Source organism: Ochotona princeps, chromosome 11 (genome assembly GCF_030435755.1).
Source record: "Ochotona princeps isolate mOchPri1 chromosome 11, mOchPri1.hap1, whole genome shotgun sequence".
Lineage (NCBI taxonomy): Eukaryota > Metazoa > Chordata > Mammalia > Lagomorpha > Ochotonidae > Ochotona > Ochotona princeps.
Window position 1 is genome coordinate 39,502,975 of NC_080842.1, and position 11,840 is coordinate 39,514,814.

The 11,840-nt window shown below is 38.6% G+C and overlaps 1 protein-coding gene across 2 annotated transcripts in view; it reads left to right on the forward strand.

Annotated features, from left to right (window-relative positions):
- The window catches only part of LOC101534286 (disintegrin and metalloproteinase domain-containing protein 2), a 44,363-nt gene extending 35,177 nt beyond the window's left edge, over positions 1–9,186 (forward strand). Inside the window, exons 16-20 of one of the 2 annotated variants that reach the window (XM_004579283.3) lie at positions 1,414–1,597; positions 4,801–4,878; positions 5,087–5,243; positions 7,500–7,662; positions 9,085–9,186. In XM_004579283.3, the coding sequence (XP_004579340.2) occupies positions 1,414–1,597; positions 4,801–4,878; positions 5,087–5,243; positions 7,500–7,662; positions 9,085–9,118 (616 nt within the window). In that variant the 3' untranslated portion in view covers positions 9,119–9,186. The remainder of the gene's footprint in view (positions 1–1,413; positions 1,598–4,800; positions 4,879–5,086; positions 5,244–7,499; positions 7,663–9,084) is intronic. The other variant, XM_058670051.1, reaches the window with a different exon arrangement.
- The last annotated feature ends 2,654 nt before the right edge of the window (positions 9,187–11,840 follow it).

Sequence of the window (11,840 nt, forward strand, 5' to 3'; positions counted from 1 at the left end):
TTTATTTTCATAGATTTATTTTTCATTAAGCTTCTCACCTATATAATTATTATTTTTCCTTTTGTATTTAATATGCAGCTTGTGGAGCATTATACTGAGACAGTAGACATAGTCTGTTTCTTCTCAGACTTTGTTCAAAACCTACTGGTGATTTTTTTTTTAAGCTTCATTATCTGCATTTGCCTTACTAGCTAGGAATGTATTGTAGAAGAAAGTATTCCTTTCTCTATATTTGTTTATTTACTTGGCCATATATATTGATTCAGAGTTATTAGCTGTTATTTTACCTGATAAAATAGAGTGCCTTACTCTCCTTGTTTATTTTGATATTTTCTCAAATTTTCCTACTTTTGGCAAGTGAGAACCCCTCTGAGTTAGTTGCTGTGTTTGTTTCAGAAGTCTGTATGACTCAGAATTTCCAAGTTTTTCTTAGCACAGAAAAGGGTATGGCAGGTCATTATGGGTTGTCTTCCCCAGCTCCAGATTTACAGCTAGACTGATTATAAACTGCTTCATGATGAATAGTGAACTCAGCTGTCACACAATTCTTCCCTTTCCACTTACACTCTAGTTCATTCAAAGTGTGTGTGTATGTGTGTGTGTGTGTGTGTGTGTGTTTCAGAGTAGAATTCTACCTATTATGCCTGCCAGCCAAAGGCCACTGGGAACACACCTGAAGTCAAATGAGTTAGGCTTATTACATGTTGTCTTGAATGAGAATGCTCATTATGGAAATCTCTGGAACTTTCCACCTAGTTTTAAGAGAATTACTGGAGGATTTGTGCTTGGATTGATGAATGTTAACAGGGATTCTGAATTGAATGTTTCCAAGGAACAGAAATAAGCCTGACTGTGTCTCTTATAAAATCTGGCTTGTGAAGAGATAATAGACTAAAGTAAAACTAAAACTGTACAAAATAGAAAAGCGACAATCTGACTGGGTGAATGGCCGGGATATACAATAATTTTGTGACTTGAGCGATGTCCTCTCTGTGTACTGACTTTGCCTTCTGTTGATGCCCTATGAAATTATTTATGTTTAACAGGTGGGGCTGTCAATACAGGGCAGCTTGTGTCGGCTCCAAGTCCTTGCAACATTTGGCCATCGCCTGAATATCAAGCGCTGTTTTACTCATTTACATTCCTCCTGTTTAACTGAAAGCAAAAGCCAGGCTATACAAAATCTCCTGGAGACCTGTAGGTTTCCATGATTGCTAAGATATTTCTGATGAGTAGCTTACTTAGACAACATGGTTTGTAATCATTAAAATGTTCACTTCTCATCAATTCAGACAAATCTTTCATATATTCTCTGGCAAATCTTGACTGCTTCATTTAAAAATATTAGTTTTAGATATATATATTCTAATGTTTAACAAAATCAATGATTTTCGTATATGGGAAAATTTGCAGTAATCGGAAGTGTGGAAAATTGATGTGTAAACACAGAAGTGATAATATATTTGACATTAAAAATGCCACTATTATATATGCCAACATAAGCGGCTCAATCTGCGTTTCCCTGGAGTATGATGATAATCACCAAGATATTAATAAGATGTGGGTAGCAGATGGAACTCTTTGTGGCAATGATAAGGTAGGTTGATAAGTAGTCTTCTCTTACCAAATAATTTCCTAATATTTTATACTAGGTCATTGAATGGTAGTTATCTGGTATTTGTCCTTACAATTTAAGCACATGTTCATTATGAACAGTGGGGGGGAAATCAGAAAAAACTGAAAAGAATAAAATACAATCCATAAACATTCAAAAAAGAATACCATTATCAATAATTATTTGACTGGTTCTGTCCTTTTTTCATTGAAATCATGTGTATTCACTGATAATTGAGAATCACACTGTTCATTATATTTATTAAATTATGAATGCTCTAGTGGTCCCATGTGCTCAGTGAAAGTGGGAAGAGGGGTTCTGTAGTGCAACAGACAATCTGCATCAACATCCTGTATCCTGTATCCTGTATCAGGGCGCACCCCCGAAATATTAAAGCAAAAAAAAAAGGTACTGAAAAAGGAAATACAAGTAATGTCATTACCCCCAATGTCTTCCAAAGATCATATAACTAAGATAAATCCTATATTATAGATGTGACATCACCCCAAATTTCACTTAGAAGTCAAGAAACATTTTAACATGCATTAGCAGCTTTAGTTTGTTTCCAGAGCAATACTTTTCTCATATCCCTAACACACCTACCAAAAATAACATAGTCATTTATCATTATTCTAATTCCTGCTAAAGCTTACCCAAAAGTATGCATTACCAGAATTATTCCATTACCAGCATTTTTCCATAGTCAGTAATGTTAGTATGTTATGATCATGTATTTCCAAGATTAAAAAAATGGTAAAGAGAAAATTTTCTGGAAGCCTTTCTTGTTATATGTTCTTTAGTTTACCATCAGTCATTTGGATCTGTTCTGTAAATGCATTAAACATCTTACAACTTGAAACAAAACATCTGTGAAAACATTCTCAGACTTCTATGCTTAGCTTCCTCTGTCTCAGTGAACTGTCACCACCAATGGAGTGAAACAAGCCTGAATCCCCACTGTCACTGGCATGTCTCTCTCCACCCTTCACGTACGATCCGTGCTGAGCCATGCTGATCCATGCTGATCCATGCAGGGGCTTGGACACTTTTCGACTATGTCTCGAAGACATCCACTGGTTTGTCTCTACACCACCACTGAATTTCACTCTACGGTTACCTTTTTTCTGGACTATCAAAATGGCATTCTGATGTTCTATCTACAATTTATTTTACCCTTTCCATCTTATTTTCCTGAAACAAATTTTCATCAGTTTTCCTTATTCTAGGTAAATCTCTAAGCTCAGCAAATTGCTTTTCGGTTGAAGGCTGCCTTCTTCCCTGAGATAGAGGCTGTATCCTATTTTATGAGTCAAATTTCGTAAGTGACAATGAACATTTGGAAGGAGCTACCTGATAAAGAAAGTTGATTTAGGCTCACAGTTTTGGGGTTCACAGTAAGATCAGGCAGCCCCAGTAGTCTGGCGTCTAATGACAGAGGAAGCTGGCCACAGCAGAGCATGTACAAAGTTAGGACCCCTGGGACAGGCAGGCTCCTTGTCCTCCGTGGCCATATGACTCTGCACCAGCTGCTTCATCCAATCTAATCGCTTCCAAATGGTCCCACCATCACACACCGTAACTGCATCAAGCCTCTACCCTGAACTCATCAGCCATTACCATAATCAGCCATTACCATAATCCTCTGGGGAATAAGTCTCCAACCAAATGGGCCTGCCCTCACATCACATCTAACATGTCTGCTTATATCTGTTAGATTACAACAGAAACAAGATGAAATTTGTGGTATTGCTGGCACTTCCCCAGAGCCAAATACACTGCGGGAGTGCTGATTCACAGAACGGTGATTTTTTTGTGCGATGTCTGCAATGCCCTTTCTGTCCCCCCCTGCCACTGTAGGGGCCTTATAAAGACCTGGTCTTGGTCTTTCTGGATGTGGTTTCTTTCACTCAGCATAATCTCTCAATTCCGTCTATTTTGCTCCAAGTGTCAGACTTCCATCATTTTTAATGGCTGAGGAATATTCTGTGGTGCATACGCATCATATTTTCTTTATCCATCCATCAGCTGATAGACATCTAGTTGATTCCACCTCTTTGCTAGTATGAGTTGAGCCACTATAAATGCAGGAGTGCAGGTTTCTCCTTCACATGCTCATTTCATTTCCTTGGATATATTCCAGGAGTGGGACAGCTGGGTTGTTTCCTCAGTTTTCTGAGGAATCTCCATACTGGACAAACACTGCATTTTTTTTTCTTTCTTATGAAAGTTAATGTAGAGAGAGATTATACAAATTGTGTGCACATCATCTCTGGGTATTTAGCTATAAAGCTGCTTCAGTAATCATATTTGTACATGACAACACACTCTTCTTTTTCCATGTTATGGCCATTGTCAAGAAGCCCTCACTCTGTGACATTAATATTTTATTAACAAGAAAAATGTACATATGTGTATTATAGGATGTCTACCTTTGAAGTGAATGTAGCAAAAGATTTTTTAATTGCAAAAGAGAAAATACGCTAAAAATGTGTATGTTGCTTCTTTTTGTATAGTTCAAATGCAAATTTGATGGAGCAACACATTCATGGCTTGTGTTATAATAAACTTACATGATAATTACACAATTTGTCTCAAGAAAATTTATTGTTATTGGTCCACTGAATGGAAATTATTTTCTTTAGAAATGGAACTGTAGAGGATAAGAGATGGAATGTTAAAATTATTGCAATAAATGTCTTGACTGTTTTTCTATTTTGCTTTGCGACAAATAAAACATATATAATGATCCATATCTTACTGAAATCAAATAGACTGCCACATAGCAACAAACTAATTTGTCTTCTCCTACATGTCCTCTGACTCACTATGCAAATTAAGTCCTGTTCATTCTCAGGATTCAATGAGCAGCTTTTAAAACTATTCTCAGAAATGTATTCATAACCCATTTTTTTCAGTATTGCACTTCTCAAGTACTTCACTACAGTTTTAGTTCTGGCCCACCACTCCCAGGACAAGCAAAAGAGAAGTTATTATTCTTTTGTTTATTTTTAGATAATTTCAGCTTCACCCAGTAAAAGAAATACAATAACCAATAGAAATATTTCATTTCTGGTTCAACAGTAGTTATTGTTGAGGATAGCTTTTGTGTTCCTATGGTATGGAATTTTATAATTAAACAATAAATGTGGGCAAGGTAACAACTTCTTATGGCTTTTGCTTTTCAGATGTGTATAAATAAGGTCTGTGAGAATACGCCATTTGCGAATCTTCCCTGTACTCCAGTCCATTGCAACAATAATGGAGTAAGTACCAGGATCATAAAGCGAGAATAGAAACGACTGAATCCCAAGAAGGTCAACTGTGTGCACATACACTCATGTACACACACACACACACACACACACACTCATATTCCTACAAGTCACATGGGAAAATCAGCCTTCTTGGATACACGTACTATTTGATAAATCAACTTGCACACTTACAGGGTGATATCTCTCCTGCTTTCAGGTATGCAATAGCCTGCAGCACTGTCACTGTAACCCCACGTTTTTACCTCCAAATTGCTCTGCTGTGGATGAGCACTGGGGTGGTGGGAGTATTGACAGTGGTAATTACGCACCACATGGAGCGGCCACTCCAGCAGCACCAACCGGCGCACCCGGTGGTAAGTGCCAATAATAACAACAACAACAAAAAAACGAATTTAAGACAGAATTCCATTGTATTCATTCAATTTAATAAACAATGTTTTGAATATTGATTTATATTTGCATTATACATGGGCACCATGTAATATATGCTTGCTGTGAGATATATCAGTCAGAGCCCTAGCAGGAAAACAGAGCTTGCTTTACTTTTTCAGACAGAAATATTCCATATAAAGTACCAGGTAACTCATGATGGCAGAGGTGAAAAACTAATCAGAGAATTTGTGACAACTCATTAACATGACTACCACTTTTTGCAATAAAAATGAGGTGTTACTAGAACTTGTGGGCAGGGTCTGGTTTTATGCTAAAGTAGGTAAAGCTGCCATCCGTGATAAAGACATGGGTTTGTGTCCTAGCTGCTCCAATTCCAATCCAGTTCCCTACTGATGTGCCTGGGAAAGCACCAGCGGATGACCCAAATCCTTGGTCTCCACATGGGAAACCTGGTAAAAGCTCCTGGCTCCTGGCTTTAACCTGGCCGAGTTTTAGCCATTTGGGCCATTTAGGAAGTGAATCAGCAGATAGAAAACTCTCTCTCTCTCTCTCTCTCTCTCTCTCTCTCTCTCTCTCTCTCTCTCTCTTCTCTCTCTCCCTCTCTCTCTGGAACAAAGTTTTCCATATATTTTTTTTTTAATTCTAAAAAAAAAGAGAGAGAGAGAGAGAGAGAGGCTAAGCTACGTAGCTTGACATAGAAGAGCTGACGGGCTGTCTGAAGAGTGGGTCAGACCCAGGCTGCATAGGCAGGGGGTGACAAGGAGAGGTGTGATCCAGCGTGGACCAGAGTTACAAAGGATGCACAGCCACTGCTGAGGATGCAGAATGGAAAGAAAAGCGCCTGGTACTTTTCCTCTTCTCTAGACTTCAGCAAGTGACGCCAATCGGAAAAGACAACAGAATGTAGCTCCCTGCAAACCAATCAAAGCAGATGGAGGGGGGCAATGGATTTTAGGAAGACATGCAAGCGTGTGATTAGAAGCTGAGAAATCAGAATGTTCACTGTGAAGTAACATGTAGTTTGCTTGTGGAAATATGGAAGCTAGAAGTAAAATGGAGGGCAAATATGAAAGAGCTTGTATTGTTGTTGTTTTTTCTGAAAGTAAAACTAACAGCTATTCGTATTTTCTTCCAGCAAAAAGCAAAAAAAAAAAAAAATCTAAAAGCAATAGGTAAAAGCCAAATTGAAAATTTGGCTTGATAAAATTTAATGCAAGATAAAATCAAACCATACGTTTGACCACACAGCCCTCTGTCAGAACTTTAGACAAACCTAAGTTGATAACTCCTAGGCACTCTTTCATTTCTACAAAATACGTCAAAGGAATGTCTCCATGACATAAGTCCTCCAAAAAAAAAAAAAAAAGAAGTAAAGAATTTAGATAGGCCACTTGATGTGGTCTTTGTTTTACTAATGAAGTAGGTTTTTATTTTACTTGAAAGTCATAGTTATATAGAGGAGAAACCTTCCATTCACTGGTTTACTCCCCCCAAGTGGTCACAACAACCAGAGCTGGACGGATCTGAAGCCAGGAGCTTCTTCCAGGTCTCTCACACTCGTGCAGGAGCTGAAACACTCAGGTCATTTTCTACTGCTTTCCCAGGCCATTAGCAGGGAGCAATCAAGGCTATAATCAGTGACTACAACCAGTGATCACATTGGATGCTACTACTGCAAGTGGAGGATTAGCATACTATTCCACCACAGCAATCCCAAAGTGGTGGGTTTTTAAGTCAGCATACAAGAAATCCATAGTGATTACGATTATACATAAAGCCTTGGCTCCTTAACAGAGCAATAACTTAAATAAAACTTGAAAACCATATCAGTGTAACTAGAGGAGATAATTTGGGCTAATCAAAATGCTATTTCTTATAGGTATGCTAATTTTTACTAAAGACAGGGATATTGAGAACACTCTGTGTGGGCTTCGCACTGTGATAGTTGGCATCTCTGTTGTCTATCAGGTTTGAAAATGGACTGAGAGTCCAGGGAAGTTGTCTCAATCGGAAGGTAGAGATGATTGTTGTAGAAAGAAGGTCTCCATGATTCCCTGGGCTGCCTGCCAAGTTAACAACTGCATATAAAAACGTGCTAATTACAAAATCACCACCTAGCTGAAGACGTTTCTTCTCATACTAAGCTATGTAAATGTCTTTGATAGCAGACTCCTGGTGAATGTTTTCTAATGTCTGGTGTGTTTCTCCCTGAACAGGGCGGTACGGTGAGGATCTGTCGTTCCCTATTGCAAAACCCACAAGATGGCCATTTTTCTTACTCATTCCATTTTTCATTATCTTCCTTGTGCTGATTGCTCTCCTGGTAAAAGTTCAGTTACAAAAAAAGCAATGGAGAACCGAGGACTATACAAGCGATGAGTATACTGATTTCCTATTTTAAATTTACTACTGTTATAAGTTGTTAGCCTACTAATTTACTGAGAACATTGTGGTTTATGTAACTAGAAATAATTCCAACTTAATTTTTGTTTTTGTATAGTGTATTGCCAATGAAGATCATGAATGATCCATAGAATTGTTTTCAAAGGCCAGTTGTTTCAATTTTATAAAAGCATGGAGTCCCTTAGGATTAAAATTAAATCCTTAGGATTAAAATTAAATTTAAAAAAAAGTATCCATGTGGGGCTGAAGCTGCGGTGCAATGCTGCCAGTAACCTGTGTTGATGTGAGTTCTGTGTCTGGCTGTTCCGCTTCCAGTCCAGCTCCCTGCTGGTGTACTTGGGAAAGCAGCGGAGGATATCCTAAGTGTTTGGGCTCCTTCACCCTTGTAGATGTCCTGAATATAGTTTCTAGCTCCTGCCTCTTGCAGTCATCTGTGGAGTAAAAGTGGATGGAAGGTTTCTTTCTTTTTCTCTCTCTCTGTAACTCTACCTTCCAAATAAATAACTTCTTTAAATCTTTTTTTTAAATGTATCTACCTTCACTTATTATTTAATCTTCTTAAATATGTATTAATCATATATATGATATATATATTTATATATTTCAAAATTTTTATATACTGTTTTAATGAAAGGTAACAGGAAATCCCAGGAAAACAAACTTTTTCTTTTCAGTTTCTTAATCTGAGATACAGGCAATCACAGGTAGCGAAGATTAACGCTTAGCATAGAAAAAGACTGAAGCATCCAGGATATAGCCAGGAGCAAATGGTAGGGGACAAAAACTCTACACACCTGAAAATATACTGAAAGAAAAAAAAATAGATATTAACTGATTCATTTCTCTTCAGTGAAATTGCTATAAAATAAATGTCTGTCTTTCGGTTTAATAGCTATGCTCTTCATCTTGAAATTAGCTAGATGTCATTAAAGTGCTAATAAAATAATATGTAGGTAAAAAAGGAATATATTTCAGAGACATCATTTCAGAAATTAACTTCTGAAGTAATATGCAGCATATAAAACAATTGAATTCTGCTAACACTTCAAATATTAAATTAGTTTCCTTATATTGGCTAACTTTTATTATGGATAAAACTGAATTATGAAATTAATTGTAGAAAAAAGCAGCCTGGAACACCTGAGTTTCCCACATGGGTGGCAGGGGCCCCAAGGTACGTTAGCAAAGAGCTGGATCAGAAGTGAAGCGGCTGGAACTTGAACTGGTGCTTATGGTGGATTCTGGCACCACAGGCCATGGCTTAACCAACTGGCTCCAAAAACAATGACTGTAGGAAAATCTCTTTGGAGATTCAGACTATTTCAATGGAGAGTTGGTGTGGGGTTTTGCAAAATTATATTGCAAATACAATTTTAATTAATTGTTTTATTTACCTAGGCAACTTGAAAGTGACAGTGAATTCAAGGAGTAGGTGTGGACAACGATTCCATGAAATCACAGCAAATCTCAGGTACTTCAAAGGAAGAAGATGAGGCAGGGGGAAGGGCGGCTAGAGAGTGTCATGCACGAGATAAAAGTAAGTAGTGTGGTATGCATGAAACAGTCACATGTATAGCTGTATGTAATTCAAAAGTGGAGGGTATTTTTTGGTATTACAACTTACAGACATGGTAGTGTTAAAACACGAGTCATGTAAAAATGTCTTGTGATGTTATCTTCTAAATTATTTTCTCTAAGTTCACTTCTTCAGCATATGTATATCCAGAATTTCAACAACAAATTACAAAATAGATGTCAAATTTATAGCAAAAATATCCTAAATGCTCATTTGTTGACTTACCCACCATTTTAACTTGTTTGGTCTTACAGGTGATTTTTTTTTTCTCCTTTATTCATTCTTCAAGAGTAATTACCTGTAATGGATGGAACAAAAGAAAAGCAAAAGAATATGTATCACCTGATTTCCTGGGATTCAAACTGCATGTTATGATTTTAATCTGACCAGAAAGGATAGCATATGTATATATATGTATATACATAGATATAATTCCACATATACTTTGTAAGAAATCCATAATGATGAGTTTTGTATTATGTATTTCTTGTTTGTAAAACTTCTGTTACCCAATAGGCACTAATTCTGTTAGCCAGTAAGCATGATACATGAAAGTTTACAGTGCAATAAGTTGGTACCATGATTAAAAGCCACTGTTACAATTACAATGGTGTATTGTTGTGCTATCATCATGGTCTTGCAAATATCCAGGAACGTTTGCCAAGGATAGAAGGTGGGGTGAGGCTGGAAATGTCTCAGGGTTATCGGAGTTTCTGGGATGGCTGCGATGTGCTTGTTCTCAGTATTGTGAACTGGGGACTGAGTGTGTGTGAGCACCATGTCTACTGCAGCAAACCCACATCACGGACATCTCAGTAAAAGTGGCTTCCTTGCTGAACCAGAAACAGCACACACTCGGCAATGTATGCTGCAGAAAAATACCTGAGACTGAGTCCAGCGTCCTGGCATGGCAAGTTAAGTTGCTTCCTGCCACACCAGCATCCCATATGGGTCCCAGTTCGAGTCTCAGCTACCCCACTTCCAAACCAGCTTGCCTGGTATTGGCCTGGAAAAGCATAATCAGATGTTGACCCAAGTACTTAGAGCCCCACACCCATGTGAGAGACCTGGAAGAAACTCCTGGAATGCTGACTTCAGCCTGTTCCAACCCCAGCCATTGCTGTTGTTTGTGGAGTGAACTAAGAAACGTAAGATCTTTCTTGCTCGACGTTTCTGTCACTCTGAGTCATTCAGCCTTTCAAATAAACCTTTAAAACAAAACATCTGAGACTGAATAATGTTTAAAGAAAACAAGTAGGGACTGGCATTGTGGTACAGCCATTCAGCCACTTGAGTTCGTCACAGCCTTGCTACAAAATGGCCCACTCCAAATGGCATTAGTGCCATTAAAGCTGTCACATCAGACATGCATAGGAAACTAATTTCCATAGATTCACAAGGATTGTAACAGAATCTGATACGCAGCTGGAGGAGTGGGGACAGTCCAGGCCATCGTAGTCAGGTAAATGGAGACACAGTGCTCATTCTCAGACCTTAAGCGACAGCTGCCTCAGCCACATTGAGCCAGGAAGGAAAAAGAACCCTAAACAAAACCGGGAAATGGGGATCTAGGTTCTGGCCACCTCCTGCTCCTCTCTGCCTTTCACCCTGCACTCTGGGGCGCCCCCATCTTAAGAGCCTAACCTCTTCCACTGCCTTCTGCGCATCTCGTCCCACCCCCACTGACTCAGCGCTATTGGGTTCACTCAGTGCATGAGCCATCCGCCTGACTTCACTGCCACTCATCTCTCATGCCTTGCTCAGATTCCTTAAAATCATTATTTTGAGTGCTTTTGTAGGCATTCCATCTTTGCTATCTCTTGCTTGAGAATCATCATGCTCTTTGAAGACACTGGATTACCACCCCCTTCTTTTCTTTCTTAAGCTTCGTGTGTTCTTGGGTTAATGTTAGTGCATCTGCAGGTTGATTGTCTCTATTAGTTGTATAGGCTGGCTTTTGTAGTCAAAGACCTCTACATGAAGATTTGTCTTAGTGTTGTCATAGCCTTTCCAAATCGCTATGGTACAACACCCCATACAGCTTCTCTCAACATTCACGATGCCTGCAGGGATGTTTTGCCTGTGTTCTAGACAGTGTGTGCAACTTCAAATGCTCACTTAAAACATTTTTATAGTGGTAAAAGGCCCATAACACCAAATTTCCCAACTTAACAGCTATTAAGTGGGCAACTCAGTGGCATGAAAGAGTCACTTTTTTGGGAACCCATCATTATCATCTGACTCTAGAACTCTTTCCATCACCCAAAACAGAAATGCTATACCTGTGACAGAATAACATCTCATCACCTCTCTACAGCCCTGGGCAGCCAACCTTCTACCTGCTGTCTCTATCAATTTGACTACTCTAGGAAAGTCACAGAAATGAAGCCATATGTCTTTTTGTGGCTGGTTTAATTGACTTAACATAATATCGTCCTTAATGTGTCCCATTCCCATTGTCCATCCACATGGCACCAAACGTTAGATGTTCCCTCCTGTTTAAGGCTCAATAATGTTCCATTGCACAGACAGCATGTTTTATTCTTCTGTCAAAGAATGCCTGGGTTGCTCTCCCTGC